Source organism: Sphaerodactylus townsendi, unplaced genomic scaffold, assembly GCF_021028975.2.
Source record: "Sphaerodactylus townsendi isolate TG3544 unplaced genomic scaffold, MPM_Stown_v2.3 scaffold_18, whole genome shotgun sequence".
Classification (NCBI taxonomy): domain Eukaryota; kingdom Metazoa; phylum Chordata; class Lepidosauria; order Squamata; family Sphaerodactylidae; genus Sphaerodactylus; species Sphaerodactylus townsendi.
In genome coordinates this window covers 1,141,021-1,160,288 of record NW_025950341.1, presented here as the reverse complement: position 1 = coordinate 1,160,288, position 19,268 = coordinate 1,141,021, and the positions used below count along the sequence as shown (strand labels likewise).

Sequence of the window (19,268 nt, the reverse complement as noted above, 5' to 3'; positions counted from 1 at the left end):
CCGAGAACTTGAGTTAACGTTGCATTTCAATGTTTTATAATACAAACACATCTTAAACCGGTTTGAAACAAACAGCATGCACCAGAGCAACTGTGTGATTCACCAGACAGAATACAGGGCTTTGTCCAATTCTTCATCTCTTCCCTGGCGGGACTTGTGGAATTTGATGTCTTGGTCTCTGCTGAATGGAAATGTCAGTGTTCTATTTAAACAAGTTTACTGGCAGAATGGATTGCATAGTGAAATACTTCTGCATACGTTGAGGCTTCAGTCTAACACAGAGCTATGTGCACAAGCCCACTGAAGTCAATGGGCTTATGTAAACACAACGTCAGAGTGCAACCAAGACATTATCAATTGATGGAACGGCAATCTAAATAAGTAGGTAGGGGATTGTGAGTATTAATTTGTAATGGCTTATGGGTGTTAGCACTCTCCGCAGGCACATGTGCTGAACAGTGTGGCATACCTGATCATTTTGCTTAGCATTCAGGGCCAGTTCTCCAATCAAAAGACTGGAGTGAGCCTGTGAAGTTTGTCACAGTGCTGCTGGGCTCAGCTTGCATGCCTGATCAAGTATAGCTCTAGTTTCTTTCCTCTCTCTTTTGTTCACCAGCATCTTTACAGAAGCCGTTGCGGAAGTTCTGTCACACAGGTCAAAAAGGTGTCCTACTTTTGCCTTATTGCCCAGTGGAATTCTAAACAGGATTGCTGGTGGTGGAAAATGCTGTCAAGTCCCAGCTAACTTTGAGTGAGCCCACAGAGTTCTCAAGGCAAGAGAGGGAAAGAGGTAGTTTGTCATTGGCTGCCTCGCAACCCTAGATTTCATTAGTGGCCTCCCATCCAAGCACTAACCAGATTTGACCCTGCTTAACTTTTGAAAAATGAGATAAGGGCCACCCAGGTCAGGGCTGCAGAACAATAGTCAGCCAGGAAATTATATTTGCTGGTTTTGAAATGAAAGAAGTAATTGATCAGTACTAACAAAGTTACATTCTTCTGTCCTCCTGCTCTACCAATTTTGCAATCATCTTTGCTTGTTTCCCTCCCTCCAAAGAGCCCTGAGTAGGTTTATATCCCCAATCCTACGAGAGATCATGATTGGCCCAGCATCCCAGTTTGCTTTATTGCATAGTAAGAATTTGAACATTGGCTTCCATGGCCTAAAGTCAGTGATCTAGCTTCTCCAAAATGCTGGTTATTATTAACAAGTGTATTTTAATGAAGCAGAGATATTTTTGTGGAATCTGAAACAGTATTGCTCTGGTGAAGAGCATACCAATGGTATTGTGCAGTGATCTATAGATTGAGAGCCTACAGGGGTATAGTGGTTAAGAGTGTAGAACAGGGGTAGGGAACCTGCGGCTCTCCAGATGTTCAGGAACTACAATTCCCATCAGCCCCTACCAGCATGGCCAATTGGCCATGCTGACAGAGGCTGATGGGAATTGTAGTTCCTGAACATCTGGAGAGCCGCAGGTTCCCTACCCCTGGTGTAGAATCTGAAGGACACAGCCTGAAATTCCCACTGATGCCCTGGAAGTTTGCTAGATGACTTTGGGCCAGTCCAACTCTCTCAGCTTAACCTACTTAACAGGGCTGTTGTGAAAATAAAATGGAGGAGAGGAGAATAATGGTGCTTTCCCCACTTACCATTTGCTGCACGCTACTCCGGGAAAGTAGCGCGGGGTCCAGCGGCGCTCCCCACTTGCAAGGGCGGCAACCATGCAGCTGCCCCGACGCTGCCGCCCTTCAGCGCGCATCATTTTTGGCGCTGAAGAAATGGCACCTTCTGACTGTGGGAACACAACCCCGCAGCAGAAATCACTCGTGCCGGGAGCACGCTGGGAGTAGCGCGCCGCAAATGGTAAGTGGGGAAAGCCCCATTGTAAACCACTTTGGGTTACCATGGGACAGGAAGGTGGGGTAAAAGTGAATCAGATAAATAGATGAAAGGATAGGAACTACGTTGGTCTCATCATGGTAAACATGCATTTCTTGTATTTTTGCCTAATGGTGCCCAATAGCTTATGTTCTTTTAAATGACTAACAGTGTGGTCCTTCGTAGAACTACACTTTCTCAGTCCACTGAAGTTAGAGGGGCTTAGAGGGGTGTAACGCTCTTCAGGATTGCCTCATAAATGAGCTTTTCTGTTATTTGTAGCTTTGATACAAGAGATTGTCTTGAGTGTTCCTAAGCCAGCTTGCTTTCTTTGTCTCATTCTTACTAGATCCTGATGAATTTGATAGGATATACGAGCCATTAGATGTCCAGAGCAAGAAGATACATGTTGTAGATAGTGGACTCACTTTCAACTTGCCCTACCCACTTATCTTGCGACCACAAAGAGGAGTTGACCTTATCATCTCATTTGATTTTTCTGCACGTCCCAGTGATTCCAGTCCTCCTTTCAAGGTGAGCAATCTGGGCTAATACAATGCAAAAACCTGTGTGTATACAAATAAAGAAATCTAAAATGCTTCCAGAAATAAACTGTCTACAAAATTAGAAGGCAATGGTGCCAAGTCCCTCCACTTCTTGCCTATAAGTACTCACTTGGATATTTTCAGGATGAATTGAACATTGTAGAAAATAGACTGCAGTAGCTTTGCCTATGTTCAGCTGCTATTGATTTTGCATTACAGATTTACTCAAATATTAGTTTTCCACTGTTTCACACTTCTTACAAAAAGAACATGTCAGTCCTTTGTACACTAAAGTACACTGTACTCTGTGATGGTTAGAGAAATTATTCTGTTTTTCCAATTGTGTTTTGCCTAGATGTTAAGTGTGTTTCTGACTAATGAAAATGAAAGATACCTAGTGGGAACGTCGGGGTGATTCCTAATCACATGACCCACTAGAGCCGTGGTGGCGAACTTTTGGCACTCCAGATGTTATGTACTACAATTCCCATAGCCCCTGCCAGCACGGCCAATTGGCCATGCTGACAGGGGCTGATGGGAATTGTAGTCCATAACATCTGGAGTGGCAAAGGTTCGCCACCACTGCACTAGAGGAAAAATGAGAGTAATTTTCCTCCCTCCCGTTACTTACTCTCACTTTGTCCCCACACTGTTCCCAGGGGCCCACTGATCCCTCAGGTCATTGTTTCATGGGAACAGCAGGCTGTAGCTGGAGGTAGGAAAGTTTACTTAGATAGAGCTGCTCTGTTCATGTTGAATAGGACCCAGGCCATAGTGTTTCTAATAGTCTAACAGTGGTTAGGATGTTGGGAAGCTCTCGTATTATTTTCCTTCCCTTTTTATCTTTTTAACTCAAATTTTATATTCCCTTTTCATTTAAGTGTGATATAGGGTTTCATCTTCTTTGTGTTCGACGCCCACCATGGTTAGCTTAAGTCACCATTCACAACCATGGTTAGGTTTCAAAAATGTGGTTTGAGATAATAAATATAAGGGCTACCATTTGTGCAGATACAGTATTGAATCTTTGTTTAGCCTGACAGTGAAAGAGAAGAGGCTATTTGAGTCCAAGATGGGGAAGAAGTGTGTCATCCCATAAAGTGCTGCTGGGCTCCAAGCCATGGTTGGGGAGCATGACATCTGCACCAGGTCACACTGTATTTGTGCTAGAATTACTGGTTCATGACACTCCAAAGCCCTCTTCCTTCTTTCTCTGAATTATTGGATTCCCCCAAGTCCTTCCTTGCACACCTTATATAGTTAATCCTATTCAAAAAGGGGTGACGGAAAGTGTGGGTGTGTAATTTACACATTGTTATTTGTGTGTGTGTCAATGAACTTGTGACCGCTCACCGAATTTGCTTTCTAGTGGAGTCTCTTACCCCACTAGAGATATCATCAGAATGATCTAAGTTTATCCTTTTACGATGATGGCTGACTCAAAGACAACATGAGAGATTCACAAGGCTAATTCCGTAGTGCTTCTGCAAATCTGGAAAGAATGTGGAAGTTGGGAAGCAAGCCATGGTCTCCTATGTAATTTCCAGCACTGTAGAACAACTGTTTTCACTTTGTGGGGAGAGTTCCTCCATGTCATATAGACAGTCTCTCTCCTTCAGTAGCTACTTTTGCAATATTTGGAAGAGAAATAGATTTTTCACAACTGGTGCCAAAATAAGCAATGTTGGTTTCTATAAAGAGCTGCTGTCTAGCACATTTTTAAACCCCACCCTTCCTCCAAGGAGCTCAGAGCAGCAAACATGTTTCCCCTTTCTCATTTATATCCTTGTAATATCCACATATACACATAGAGTCTGGCCTAAAGTAATTTGAAAATCTGTTCGTTTTTGTAAGCCATTTTGTGTCCCCTTGTTAATCAAAAAGCTTCATGCCATCCTAGGGAACAGAGTACATTTAACTTCTGAACTGAATGTAAAAGCAGTGTTGAGGAGGCAGGGCATAGGAGCAAACTGGATTTCCCTTTTCGCAAATCTTCATACGTAAGATCTTAGGATCTGCTGACATTACATGACCACTCAAATGCCCAGAGCCACAAGAGAGTGACCCAAGGCAAGACACAGTCTTTGAACCCCTCAACTAAATGCAGCTGGTATATTGCATCATGTTATAAATAACTTTGAACAGCAACAAAATAACACATTACATATTTTGGCACGTTGTATTTAATTATGGTGATAAGTTCATTAATAACTATGAATACAAATTTCCTAAATAGGCACACACACTTTGCATCTCTGCAAATAGCCACATTTAATTTCAAACCAGAAGTACAGATCAAAATATATTATGTTCTGGTTCCGTTGCTGTGATTATTAGTAGCCGGCCAAAAACATCACTTTCACCCACACACACCTTGTACAGCTTGTGTAAATGTCCTCAAGATAGTATTTGATTTGAGATTTGAAGACACTCTGCTTTTGCTCTGAGAAGAGAAGAAATCTCTCAGATATATAACAATTTCTCATTTTCTCCTTGCTTATAAAGAAAGCGTCTGTCTTATTCACAATTGTGGTGAGATAATCTAGTTTTCATTAGAATCCGACCCTTTGCATCTTCCGACTGACAGAGTCCTTATAACATGGTATTAAGTAAGGATTTGTAAAGCATCTAGTTTGCTGAGCTTGTTATAGGAGAAAGTTGTTATTATTTTGTTTTGCATCTGGCTTCGTGTGCACATTGTGGGGCGTTAGCATCTTCCATAAGCCTCTCACTTTCATAGTACAGGCTGTGCTCTTACAAGTCCAAAGATAACTTTTCATGCTGATAAACGTACTATCAGGAAGTTGCACACAGCAAAAGTTTCCTTTGCTATCAGCAAATCACTAAGTGAAATCCTAACCAGAGCTATTATCCCCTTTTAATGGCCTAAAAAGAGTGCAATTCTGCCTAAGATGACACTGCTGAAGTGTTTAGAATAATTTGTGATTGGATTGTTATCTTGGAACAGCTACTGTTACCAGGAAAAGTAGTGATTTAATAGGGGATCCTGTCCCATTACCTTGGCATGGAAAGAGAGAAGAGTAGGTTTTTATACCCCACATTTCTCTACCTTAAAGAGTACCAAAGCAGTTTACTATCATTCCCTTCCTCTTTCCACCACAGACACCTTGTGAAGTAGGTGGGGCTGAGAGACTTCTGAGAGAACTATGACTGGCCCAAGGTCACCCAGCAGGTTTCATGTGGAGGAGTTGGGAACAAACCCTGTTCTCCAGACTAGAGTCTCTTACCCTTGACCAAAATGCTGGCTTTCCAGTGCAAGATAGTGGTTAGAATGCAAACAATATCAGGGAAACTCAGGTTTAAATCCCCACTATGCCATAAAGCTCATTATGTGATCTTGAGCCGGTTCCCATCTTTCAATTTAACCTGCTTTCTGAAGTTGTCATTATATGCCTTCATGTTATTTTGCAAGTGGTGAGCCAGTTTTTCTCCACATAGAAACTGGTGTTTCAGCTTCCAAATTACTCTTCCTTCTTGGGTCAGTTGTCCAGAATGGTCAGCTGATGATTCTTTTTGTGTACATAAAGTGCCACCAAGTCACAGGCAACTTATGGCCACCCAATATGGTTTTGAAGGCAAGAGACTAACAGAAGTGGTGCTATTCCTCTGTATAGTGACTCTGGTATTCTTGGTCTTCCATCCAAGAACTACCAGGACAGACCCTGCTTATCTTGTGAGATCTAGCCTGGGCCATTCTTAATAGGTGCTAATTGTTAAGCAAAAGACCCCTTCTAAGTCCAGAAGAGTTTGGTGTAGGTGATTCCTCCTGTGTAAATGTGTGTGGGGGAGAGGTGTGTATTTGAGAGAGAGGGGGTGGGACAGTAGATTTTGAGTTTGGAAACAAGTGCTGTGTTTTCTCTGAAGCTTCTGAGAGATAAGATCTCTCTCCTTGAGATCTGATGGATCCTCCTGTACAATAGTGTTTCTGTGCCTCTGTCTTTGCTCTATATGGCTGTAAGTAAAACAAATAGCTAAAATAACACCTTAAGTCTGCAGTGTTCTCTCTTCCAAACGGAACTGATATAGGTAGTTGTACCCTTCCTCACATTTTTTTCTAAGTAGATAATATATAACAATGGTGGAGTGGGATTGTGGAGAATGAGATGCTGAAGTCCTCAATGTACCTTTTATTCATGAGCCACAACCCTTCTTTATTGTTGCTTTGGCAGCCATTTTGCACTCTGTCTCATTCTTCTTTAAGAGATTTCAGCCAATGAGGGATCATGTAGTAGATGTGCTGATATCCCAAAACTATGCACTCAGTTAGACTTGGTGGTGTGCAGATGCTTCCTGGCCTTTCCTCAATGGGAGTCCTAGCCACTTAGGAGTTCATTCCAGGAATCTAACAGGTTCTTCTTAGTGCTTTCACAGCAGTTACTAAAAATATCACTGAAAGATAGCACACACAGCATTATATTCATCTGTACCTTCTCTGGTTGTTCTGGATCTCAGTGAGCCGCTTCACTGAGTGGGTCTTTCTTCAGAGCTCTATGTTAGTGGCAAACATGTTTCCCCATCCACATAATACTAGAGGAATTGGGGGGGGGTTTCCATTTACCAAGGACACAGATTCTACACAGATGTGAAATTTCTGTTATCTTTACTCCTTACCCACACATTCTTGCTATTGTTCTTTTTCTGTAACATGCATAGTAGTGATTATCATATTGAATACATTCCACCTCATACTTTCCTTTTCATTACATCAGCTTGCTGTGAATATACAAACCTTTGATTTTTCCCCCCAGGAAATTTTACTTGCTGAAAAATGGGCCAAAATGAACAAACTTCCTTTCCCCAAAATTGACCCACATGTGTTTGATCGTGAGGGATTAAAGGAGTGCTACATCTTCAAACCCAAGAATACTGCATCGGACATCGATTGTCCAACAATTATCCACTTTGTTTTGGCTAATATAAATTTCAGAAAGTTCAAAGCACCAGGTGAGTTGTCAAAAGCCCCCCCTCTCCAATAATACTGGATTATGTAGAGATAGCATAGCATATTTTCTAAAAATAGCATATTTTCTAAAAATTAGTGTGACTTTAACAGTTATCATCATTCTTGTAGCTCACTGCATATCCCAATGTTGATTATTGGACACCCAGGACAAGTATGTGTGCGTTCATATCATATGCACTCTCTTTTTTGCAGAAGAGACTTTGCCCTTGTATAATTTAAAAACATTGACTTGGATCCCACTAAGACCCGCTGTTGGAAGGATTTCTGTCAGCAGAGTGTGACTTCCTTGCCACCCTTCTCCTCCTGCTAACCAAATTGTCCCTTCAAATGCTGCTCGTGGTGGTGGTGGTGGTGGTGGGAATCAGTGGTGGGATGCCCCCCCCACCCGGAGCAACATGAGGGAAAAGTCAGAAAAAATTGCCTTTCCTTCCATCAGCAGAAATCCTCCACAGCATCCAAACTACCAAAATCTCTTTAATCGACAGTTTCAAACATCCTTATACTAAAGTAAGGTGTGGTTGGCTAACTATTTGTTGAATGGACAGTCCACCATATATTAAAGGTATGTTGTGGCCAACCACATCCTTCATAGCATTGACTAACAAACGAACAAAACTAAATACATGGAAATCTCACTGTTCTTTTTTTTTTTTACTTTATCCTGAGGCTAGTCTAATCAAGTAGATTTTGTTCGGTTTATAAAAGTTGTCAGCCTTGAACTCTTGTCATGTTTGTAATGGGATGGAGTTCCTAGTAGAGACCTGCTCAAAAGAGCTAACAATTGAAAAAAAAAGGGGGGGCAATAAAACTGCAAGTTAAAGCAATTCAATCATAACTTCATAGCAGCAAAACCATTCAAATCCGCAGCCATAAAAGTAGCAGCCAACGAAGACAATAATTCTTCAATAGCATAAATTGGAATTCTTCATCAGTCTAATAACACTATATTGCAAAGTAACAATCCAAAGCAGATCTCTGGTTGAAGGAACCTACCATTTAAATTCTGCTTTGTTTTATTCAGTGCTACTAAATGGTACTATATTGTTTGCCTTCTGGACACTTTGCATCTTAAAATGGTTGCTTCTTTGTGGTTTACTCATAGGTGTTCCTAGAGATACCCAGGAAGAAAAGGATTTTGCTGACTTTGATATTTTTGATGACCCCGATACACCATTCTCCACCTTCAACTTCCAGTATTCGAATGAGGCTTTCAAGAGACTGCATGACTTGATGGAATTTAATACTCTAAACAACTTAGATGTAAGTATAATGGAGAGTGTGCTTTGATTGACACAAGGGGACCTTAGACGCCATAGCATTTGTCTGCATAAGTGCAAGACTAGATGTGCCAGAAATTGCACACACTCAGCTAACTAACTGCAATAACAGAGGCGATTACAACACAATTCTTCATAGACTGCCCCAACTTAAAGGTAAGGAAAGGGAACAGCAAATTCAATGATTTGTAACTTACTGAGCTGATGTGTAAATCCAGTTGAACTAAGTTGTAACTTACTGACCTTGTGTGTAAAACCAGCTCTGCCATTTTCCCCTCAAGGAATAGGTATGCTGGACCAGGAAGGTAAAAGAAAAGCACAACTGACTTGTAAATCCAATGGTCAGGCTGACTCTGAGGACAGACTTCTTGTTAGAGCAAACTCTTTCTTGATATACATGACAATATTATTTAATAAACACTGAATAGGGCAAGTAGGGGGTGAATAATCCTTTCCAACTCTCACTGAGGCTAGGTTTCTGCCACAGCTCCTGAAATGGACGTGGGGTAAGGCACCCTGCCAGGTGAACAGGCAGAGAGGACCAAGGGATGTCTGAGGACAGTTAAGCCCTTGTTATGAACTACTACCTCCTCACACACACACACCCCAATTCTCTTTCCAGATGCAGATTAAAATATGTAAATTAGTATGGAAAGAAAATATCAGTATTAAAATATTTAAGTTAAGTGAAGAAGTTGTAAGAAGCATTAACCTATTCTTAAGCAAATTAATGGTATAATATTACCATTTTAATGTTTATTATTCTTCTAGTTTTATGTCAAAGGGTTGACTCCAGTGCACAGTTTTTTGCCAGTGCCGTCAGCCTGAGTGATGAGAGATTTAAGTTTTCCCCCCGCTTTGCTATCATTTTAATTAGACAAAGTATTCCCTGCCCCCCAGCCACCGGTGGCCAAGCTCTTCTCAGAATGTGATTAGGTTACGCCGCCTGCTGCTGGCTATATTTCATCCTTCAGCTTGAATTAATTTTCAGTGTGTACAAAAATAAAACACAAATACATACACGGATAAACCAGGGTGGGGCAGACTGTGTTTTTAAAATAAGAGATAACAAGATTTGACAGCTTGCATTGTAATCTTTATGCTAGCTTTCAAACATAGTTTTCTTCAAAACGGCTACATCTTTTAAATTAATTCAGAGGCTGACATTAATCTGTAATTATCTATCCAATGATTTATTAAAATATTTAACTGAGCAGTTTCCTCCACTTTGATTAGTACTTCTATTAAATTCTGGGCCAGAGCTGTGTATTTCTTTGAAATCCCTTTAATTACATTGCCCCATTAACAATAACTGAGTATTTGGCATGGATAATAATCTTAGCAGCTGTTACCCTAATTTAGCTGTAAGTATTTCATATGGAGTCCCAAATCCACATACCCACAATGAATTCCCCTGTGTATAAAAGCATAAAAAGGTAACACTAGTGATCTTTTTACACACACACATCCTATTTTGAGTGTCTGCTATCTGTACAAGTTGGGTCATCAGATACTTTATACCATTTGCACATGGCAGTGCCCCAGCAGTATAATTGTAAGAATCATATTATGCAGTCTTTCTATATGTTTTGCAGTGTCAGCTTTCATCAGTACATCATATCTGTGCCTGGTACATTGCCCCCTTTATATATGCATGTGGTCTCACTCAATGTGCTCTAACTCAACGTGATAAACAAGCTGGGTTCCAACTCTCCCTGGAAGCTAAAAATGAGAGCTGATGAAATTTTGGCAAGTTGACAGCTTGGGAGTTGGCCGCTCAGGAGTCGACCATGTCTGACTGAGTGAATCTGTAGAGAAAAACTGCTTAGAGCTGGCTGAAAATAGGACCACAGTTAAAAAGTTCATTCTAACAGGGACCTTACTTCCTACAGTGTTATATTCAAACCATAAATAAAAGTTAACTTCTTGTTTCATTTGACCCCATGAGCTGTATCTCAGAAAAAGAAAAACATACCATTCCATATATTGTCAAAAGCTTTCACGGCCAGATTCAACTGGTTCTGGTGGGTTTTCTGGGCTGTGTGGCCATGGTTCCTAACTTATAGTTTTACTTTTTTAGTGGCAACCCCAGGATTATGGAACAACCTCCCCATCATTTTCTGCCTTTAGGAGGTGATAAAGATAGTTGTATTTAGGATTACATTTTATTACTAGTAGCCCTAAATTGCAGTTGACTTATTTTATCCCTGTTGAAAGCCATACTGAGCATCATAAGTAAGATAATTAATAAAGGTTTTAACTAAATAAATATCTAACAAATTCCTCACAGTCCCACACACAAAGTAATGAATGATTTTAAGTTATAAAGAACAGTGAAATTCTTTGCATTGAGTGTTACATCCATCTCTCCCCCCCATTTTCTGTAATACATGGGCATATCTGGTTGGATTACTGTGTCTTAGTTCTTTTCTTCTATAACTGGCAGGCAGTTACTATTTGTTTGTGCCAACTTTGCTGTAGAGTCTTACCATGTATGAACAAGTATGTGAATCAAAATGCTCTCCTAGCTCCCAGATCACTGTCCAAAGACTAGAATCATATCCACAGTTTACAGAAATTGGCCATATTGGCTACAGAACAATAATCTACATCTAGCATTCAAGTCAAGGAAAGATGGATTTGGAAATAAATCACATTTAAATAGCTGCCGTTGTGTATAAGACATACTAATCGATCTGCCTTTTGGAGTAACATCAACAGCTCCATGTGTGCTATCTGATTTCATATTTGTCTCTTTTAAAGCAACAACCTTCACTTGCAGTAGTTCCCTCCACAGTGTTTACAAGCTCAGAGAAATGATTTTCAAACTGTAAACAGTATTGACTAAACAGTGGTGCCTGCCAGAGCAGCTGGAGAAATGTCTGAGACACCCACACGCTCAGTGCCATCCTCAAAGCAGTGTCTTTTCTTCTGTTTTTCAGATAATCAAGGAAGCAATAGCAGACAGCATTGAATACCGGAGGCTGAACCCATCCCGTTGTTCCGTGTCCCTCAGCAGTGTGGAGGCAAGGCGATACTTCAACAAGCCCCAAAACAATAACCATTCCTAGGGTCAATTCACTGCAGCCTTCTTTGCCTTGAAGCAGAAGGATCTGGATTCGTCACATGGACATTATTGTGAGAAAATAAACATTGTTTGAGAATGAAATGCTGCAAAACAGAGGAAGATGGATACATCAGGAGTTTCTTTCCTGCCTTTTCAATATACATAAGTTTTTAATACAGCAATATGGCAATTCTCTGGTTTTAAGCAATATGAAAACATATATTTTTAAAGTTCCATTTATTTCATGAACAGTTTATTTCTGCAACAATTTTTTTCATGTGACATTTCTGTTTTGTATTTGTGAAACTATAACATTGGACTATAATTTCAGAGTGGAAAAAAGCATGTCTCTCCAAATAATTCAATGTGGACAGGAACTACAGTAAACCAACTTCTTACTATTTCGATGTATGTCACAATAACTTTATTCCTTAGACTGAAACATCATAATATTAAGCAAAGTTTTGTTTGACTGAGACTACATTCACAATTATACAACTATACACAGTTCTTTTATTCTTTCTGAACATTGCCCTATCTTCTTGAACTTGACAATGTGTACTTATTGAAATGCTGTTGGATTCCAGTGCTAAGCATGTTTATTTGATGTAATTTCCATTGAACAGGATACATTTCCAAATATACATATAAAGTGTCGGCTGTTAGGATCTTATATACCGTACATACTCGCGTATAAGCCAATTTTTTCAGCCTTTTTTTAGCTGCAGCATTGCCCTTTTAAGAAAACCATAGACAAGCTGCCTCGAGCGGCAGATTCCCTGTAGACTTAGAGCTTGCAAGAAAGAAAGCCGGCAGCTTCCCTGAAACAACGCCTTAAACTTTGAGCCTGTAAGAAAGAAAGTGTGAGTTAGTGAGGGGGAGGAGGCATTCTCTGCTTCGCTTTCTCCTGCTTTCAGCCACTTACCCTCTCCCCAGACCCGTGCGCACCGCCTTGCCCCTCCTTAAAAAGCCTTCCAAAGGCTTCTGGTGCGCTCCTTTCCTCCAGCTATGGCTCCTTTGCCGGCTCAGCACCGTGCCTCCTGATGGATCTTTCCCACCCTCGGCTTATACGCAAATCAATAAAATTTCCCAGTTTTTTGAGGTAAAATTGGGTGCCTTGGCTTATATAAGGGTCGGCTTATACGCAAGTATATATGGTATTTTAAGGACCATACTGACTGACTCCGGGGCTGAGCCTTCCAAACCCCCGTGAGCAGTATTTTTGCAGCATCTATACCTATTTCAGGATAAAGATGACCCCAGATTTGTGAATTCATCTGCCATTTCCTGGACTGTCTTTCTTCTATCTAGAATGATCTATTTGGGACCTGGTACCTACCTAGTTCTGTCCCCAAGGCACTAGGGTCCAAGTGGAGCATTCTAGAACAAAGCCAGTCCAGAAAATGGCAGAGGAATTCTCAAATATGGGATCATTTTTATGTTGAAAAAGGTATAGTAAATCAAGAATAACTTCAATGTTGGGTCCATCTCAGCCTTGAAACTGTCTCTTATGGAGGCTGATAAGACCATTTGTAGAGAATCTGCTTTGCATGCAAAATATTCCAGATTTAATATCTAGCACATCTATTTAATGGCCTCTACTAGCAGATCTTGGGAAAAACTAAAAGCCTATTCAATTGCTACTAGCCAGAGTAACAATAGTATGTTTTATAGACCAGTGGTCTAATAGTATACAGTAACATTTTTGTTCCTGTAATTTCCTGATTATATAATTATTTGTAGAAGTTGCATTTTTAGTAATATCATAACATTGTTAATAGTAAAGGTACTGGTTAATATATTAATACTATTTCATGTTAGAATTCCTGTGTAACTTGTTAAGAATATGACCACTTTTTCACCTTGGAATTCTGTGAAAAATTTGTGTATGATTTGACTGATAGTATAGTTGAAATGAAAAATCTTACAGTTATAAATGTGGTTAATGTCATTCATTAATCATCTGTTGTTTCAGATTATTGCAACGTGGACAAAAACTCTTGAATCCTACAAGGTTCAAATTTTAGTAGAAATGTTAAATTTAACAATAAATGGAATATTTCTTCATGAAAACTGGGTCAGCATTTTGGTTGGATCCAGACTACATTGTAATTTCTATCAATTGTCACTTCCTGCTACAGATGCCTGATTTGTACTTTGTGCTATTCCTGAGAGTCCAAATGTGCAGTTAGGCAAAGATTGCAGTGGGAAGGGAAGGGGAGAGTTGCACACCTCTACTCACGATGCTTAGGATCCAAGCTAACCGTTTGTGAAGTATGAAGAATTGAACTAGTTCTTTTTCACATCTGCTGCAAGGTTGAAACCTCTCCAAATAGGGGGATATACATATTGTTTCAAATGATAGGCTGTGTGCAGCATGCTTCCTCTTCTTCTGCTTGTGATATAATACATGCCATTCCACACTGGCATATCACAATGGAAATGCAGAAAGAGGAAGGATGACATACCTGGGCTTATAGTTAGAAGTTGTGCATGGGGTGTTCACATAGGGGTTTGGGACATTTTTTGGGTTTGGCTTTAAAAGACCTGGACATTTTTTTAAAAAAACCAAACCCCTATACCAGCTTTTTCAATTTTTCCGATTTAGCAGGGGGAGGGGGATCTTTAAAAAAAATCCAAGCCACAGAGCTGAACGCAAGGATTTGTTGGGCCATACTTGCATTCAGCTCTGCTGCCTCCCCTGTCACCTTTGAAAGCCCACTTGGACATGGGGGCAGGGGAACTGAGTGTGGAGATTAGCTGAGCCAGCTCCTGCACTCAACTCTCCTGGCCACCCCTCCATCTCTGGAGCCCACTTGGGCTTTAGATGTGACAGGGGAGAGCTGTGTTCAGGAATTAGCTGAACTAAACCCTATACATAGTTCTCATGGCTGCCTCACCATCTCCGAAGCCCATGTGGTGATGGGAGGTGGCAGGAGAGAGCTGGGTGCAGGAATCAGCTGAGTAGTAATGGGAGATTTCAATTATCCAGATATATCCTGGAAGTCAAACTCTGCCAAGACTACCAGGTCCAACAGTTTCCTCTCTTGCCTTGCAGACAATTTCATGGTCCAGAAGGCAGAGGCGTAGCAAGGGGGAAAGGACCCAGGGCACTGGTACGTCCTCCACCCCGTCCCACCATGGAATGCCCCCGCCTTGCCCTGAAATGCCCCCACGCCCCTGGAATGCCCTTGCCACACCTCCACAGGGGCATGTGCCCAGTGCGTCGCACACCCCCATGTACCCTTGGAGTTACGCCTCTGCCAGAAAGTGGACAAGGCAACAAGGAGATTGGCTATTTTAGATCTGCTCCTAACCAACAATGATAGCTGAATTAATAGGGTGGAAGTGGTAGGTGGGAGTGACCAGGTTCTCCTGGAGTTTGTTATACAATGGAAAGGGGATGCCAAATCTAGTCAGACACACATTCTAGACTTTAAGAAAGCTGATTTCAGTAAACTTAAGAAACTACTGGGTGTGATCCCATGGTTAAGAATACTAGAAGAGAAGGGAGTACAAGATGGATGGGAGTTTCTTAAAAGTGAGATCTTGAAGGCACAATTTCAAACAGTTCCAATGAGGAGAAAAAATGGAAGGTGTCTAAAGAAATCAGGAGGGATGTCTATAGAACTCTCAAGTGAGCTAAGATGTAAAAGGGACATGTACAAGAAATGGAAAAGGGGGGCAATTACTAAAGAGGTATTCAAACGAATAGCCAAGACATGTAAGGAGAAAGTCAGAAAAATTAAAGTTCAGAGTGATAGAGTGAGCTCAGACTTGCAAGGGATTTTAAAAACAATAAAAAGGGTTTTTTTGGCTATGTCCTTAGCAAAAGGAAGAAAAGGGATATAATAGGGTCACTGTATAGAGAAATTCTAACGGGACAGAGAAGAGGCAAAGCTACTCAACACCTTCTTTGCCTCAGTTTTTTCTTCAAAAGAAAAACACTACTCAACTGGGGGAGGGGGGAATGGATCAGAAGATACAATAGGAGAAATTCAGCACAGAATAAATAAAGAGCTAGTACATGAATTCCTGAATACTTTAAATGAATTCAAATCTCCAGGGTCTGGTGAACTACATCCCACAGTATTAAAAGAACTGGCAGAAGTAATATCAGAATCACTTGCTATAATCTTTGAGAACTGCTGGAGAAGTCCCAGTGGACTGGAGGAGAGCTAATGTTGTCCTCATCGTCAAAAAGGGGAAAAAAGAGGACCCAAAAAACTACCACCCAGTCAGCCTGACATCAATACCAGGAAAGGTTCTAAAGCAGATCATTAAGGAGACAGTCTTTAAGTACTTGGAAGGGAATAATGTGATCACTGAAAATCAACATGGGTTTCTCAAAAAAAAATCATGCCAGACTGATCTTATTTCTTTTTTTGATAGAGTGACAAACTTGGTAGATGAAGGGAATGCTGTGCACGTAGCATACCTTGATTTTAGTAAGACCTTTGACAAGGTGTCCCATGATATTCTTGCAAGTAAGCTGGAAAGATGTGACCTAGACAATGCAATTGTTAGATGGATTTGTAATTGGTTGACTGGCTGAACACAAAGAGTGCTCATCAATGGCTCATTTTTATCCTGGAGAGAAGTGAGTAGTAGAGTGCCACAGGGTTCTGTCCTGGGCCCAGTGCTATTCAATATTTTATCAGTAAGTTGGATAATGAAATAGAGGGCATGTTAATCAAATTTGCAGATGATACCAAATTAGGAGGGGTAGCTAATACTCTGGAGGACAGGGACAGGATTCAAAATGATCTGTACAGATTAGAGAGCTGGGTAAAACTAACAAAATGAAATACCAAGTATACATTGTCCCAGTGACTTTGTATTTAGTAGGTTGTGTTCTATTTGACTATGTATCTAACAATTAAATCCTAAACAGAGTTACACCACTCTAGGCCCAGTGACATCAATGGATTCAGAAGGGTAAAACTCCTTTTAGAACTGAATTGTAAGTACAAAACCTTCCTCCTGAACAAGGAGCGTTTCATTTGACGAAGAGCTTCTGTTGGAGGAAGGCTTCACAGCTTGCTAAGCAGAGTGGTAGGATACAAGCCATTGGTTTTAGCAGTAGCGGACCTGCCTAGGGACAAAGGGTACCCTTTGTCCCCGGGCACACCAATTTTTGTCACGTGTTTGGTCACGTGGGGGCGCCAGCAAACCTTTGCAGAGAAAGCAGTAGAACTTTGCAGAGAAAGCAGTGGACCAGATTGTTTTCCTATTTCCTGCCTTATCCCCGCCCACTTCAGACGGTGGCCCACTGGGCCAGTTCCACCTCTCACCCCAAGCAAGCAAGCAAGCCACCCGAGCAGGACGGGGAGCTCCGCCTCCCTTTGTCCCAGCGTTCTTGCCTCCTCCCCTGCTGACTGCCCAGGCAGTAGCACAGAAGGAAAGGAAAGAGCAGGCCTGGGAGGAAGCAGCAGGCAGGCAAGGCAGCACAGGCACGTGGGGAAAGAAGCGGGCTCCGGCTTTTGCCTCTCCAAATCCTGCTGCCAGCAGCCCATGTCCCTCGCAGCCGCCTCGTCACAAGAGGAGAGAGAGAGGTTTGTTTTCGCCGGCCCTGCCCATCGCCCCCCCCTTCCCTCCTTGCCCCAAGTTGAGCCATCTCTGCTGAGTGGCTTGAAAAAGTTTTTTTAAAAAACCCCTCCTGAGACGAGACTCCCGAGTCCCAGTCTCCCTCCATGGCTGGCACACTGCAGCTTGAAAAAGTAAAAAAGTTAAAAGGGGGTGTGTTTTTTGCAAGATTTCCTCTCCCTAAGCAGCTTGGGGGGGAAAAAACCAAACCGGAGACGTCAGGATACTCTCTGCTGCAGCATGAGGCTTGAAAAGGTGTTTTTTTTTTTTTTAAAGGAAGTTGAAACTCCAAGATCTCTGCCGGATGCCAGAGCAGCTTGAAAAGTTTTTAAAAGGAGGAACAAAATGAGATCCCAATTCCCAAACACCCCCACCCAAAGGAAAACAGAAAAAACCCGCCCCTGGGATTCTCTTCCCTTACCCCCTGGGGTTGCCTCCCGCCATTGCATTTCTGCCTCTGCTGGGGGGCGCTCTGTTGTTAGTAATGGGGAGCAGGAAAGATGTGTGTGGGAGTAAAGCGAAAAGGACAATTTTCGCCCACCTTGATTTTCTCACTGCACCTCCAGATCCTCCTTACAGGAGAGAAAGGAGGGGAGGCATTCCAAACTGCTTAATCCAACAGACTGTCTCCCACTGAAGGAGCCCAGTCCTTGGATCAGCAAGCATCAGCAAAGACAGGTTCCCTCTGCATAGGTTGAGATAAAATTCTTCCGTTTTAAAAACTAAAGAATTCTACCCCAAGAATCCCCTCTCCCCCCCAATACTAGTATTTACCCTGCATTGGCAGCCTCTCAGATGTTGGGGGGGGGGCCAGCAAAGGTGTGGGGGGGAGGAAAGGAAAGGAACTTTTAGCCACCTTACAAGAGAGAATGTGATTGGGGGTAGAGAGCCATTCAAAATCTTCTTGTTCTGTTTGTTTGAGTTGGCTTCGGGTCTGATTCCATTGTGGACATAGGAGGAAGGAACAAACTAAATTAAACCGTTATTTGCATCTTTCCAGAGATGTTTGATTTTGGTATATGAGAGCTGAAAACAGGCATTCCTGCCTTTTGCAGCGAAGGCCAACTTCGAGGTGGGGTGGGATCCAGAGGGTGGGATCCAGCGGGTTCTCCACCAGTTCCCGAGAGTGGGTTACTAATTGACTGGTATTGTGTGTGCCGAGAGGGGGTTACCAAGTGATTAAGCTTTTCCATCTCCGCGCCCTCGCCTCCCCGAGAGGCATCCTGCTGCTGAACATGAAGGAGTTCCATTTAGCAAGTGCGACTAATAATGTCACTCCCTGAACTGGGTTAATCGCTTTCAGGACCTGCAATTCAGTGATTCTCAGCCTTTTAAGTTGCCTTTATCTCACCAGTCTCTATCAAAGAACCTGTGTGTTTCACCATTGCTGTGTTCAGATTTGTGAGTTGGGGCATTTTCTATAATATGATGGTGATTTAGAAATGACCTGGTGCAAAAAATTTTTTTTGGGGTCGTGGTGGGGTGGCTGCCCATGGGGGGGGCATCCAACTCAGGTTTTGCCCAGGGCTCAGGTTTGCCTACATGCAGCCTCTACGCACTTTGCTTTGAGGGAGCTGGCGAGGGAACCTGACACTAAAAGTTTTGGATCCCACCACTTTGGTGGGATCTCTTTATATTATTCAATTATTCTTAAAACTAAAATCCTTAATAAAGAGGATGTAAAATCTTAGCTAAGGTATAACTCAGTAGACTTAAAAAACTAATTTCTGAACTATGTGTTCACATAACTTCGGAACTTTTCTTATTGCAAGGAAAAATTTACCATTGACATCTTATTTTACAAAACAAAATTTATTTTTTGTATTGTCAAAGGCTTCTAAGTTGGATTCAACTGGTTGTTGTGGGTTTTCCGGACTGTGTAATGCATGGTCTAGTGAATCTTGTTCCCCTGCGTTTCACCTGCATC

The 19,268-nt window shown here is 41.7% G+C and overlaps 1 protein-coding gene across 1 annotated transcript in view; it reads left to right on the top strand.

The window, feature by feature from the left end:
- Positions 1-12,654, top strand: part of PLA2G4A (phospholipase A2 group IVA) — a 105,758-nt gene extending 93,104 nt beyond the window's left edge. Inside the window, exons 15-18 of the mRNA XM_048482461.1 lie at positions 2,232-2,416; positions 7,197-7,392; positions 8,514-8,671; positions 11,631-12,654. Coding sequence (XP_048338418.1) covers positions 2,232-2,416; positions 7,197-7,392; positions 8,514-8,671; positions 11,631-11,759 — 668 coding nt within the window. The 3' untranslated portion in view covers positions 11,760-12,654. The remainder of the gene's footprint in view (positions 1-2,231; positions 2,417-7,196; positions 7,393-8,513; positions 8,672-11,630) is intronic.
- The last annotated feature ends 6,614 nt before the right edge of the window (positions 12,655-19,268 follow it).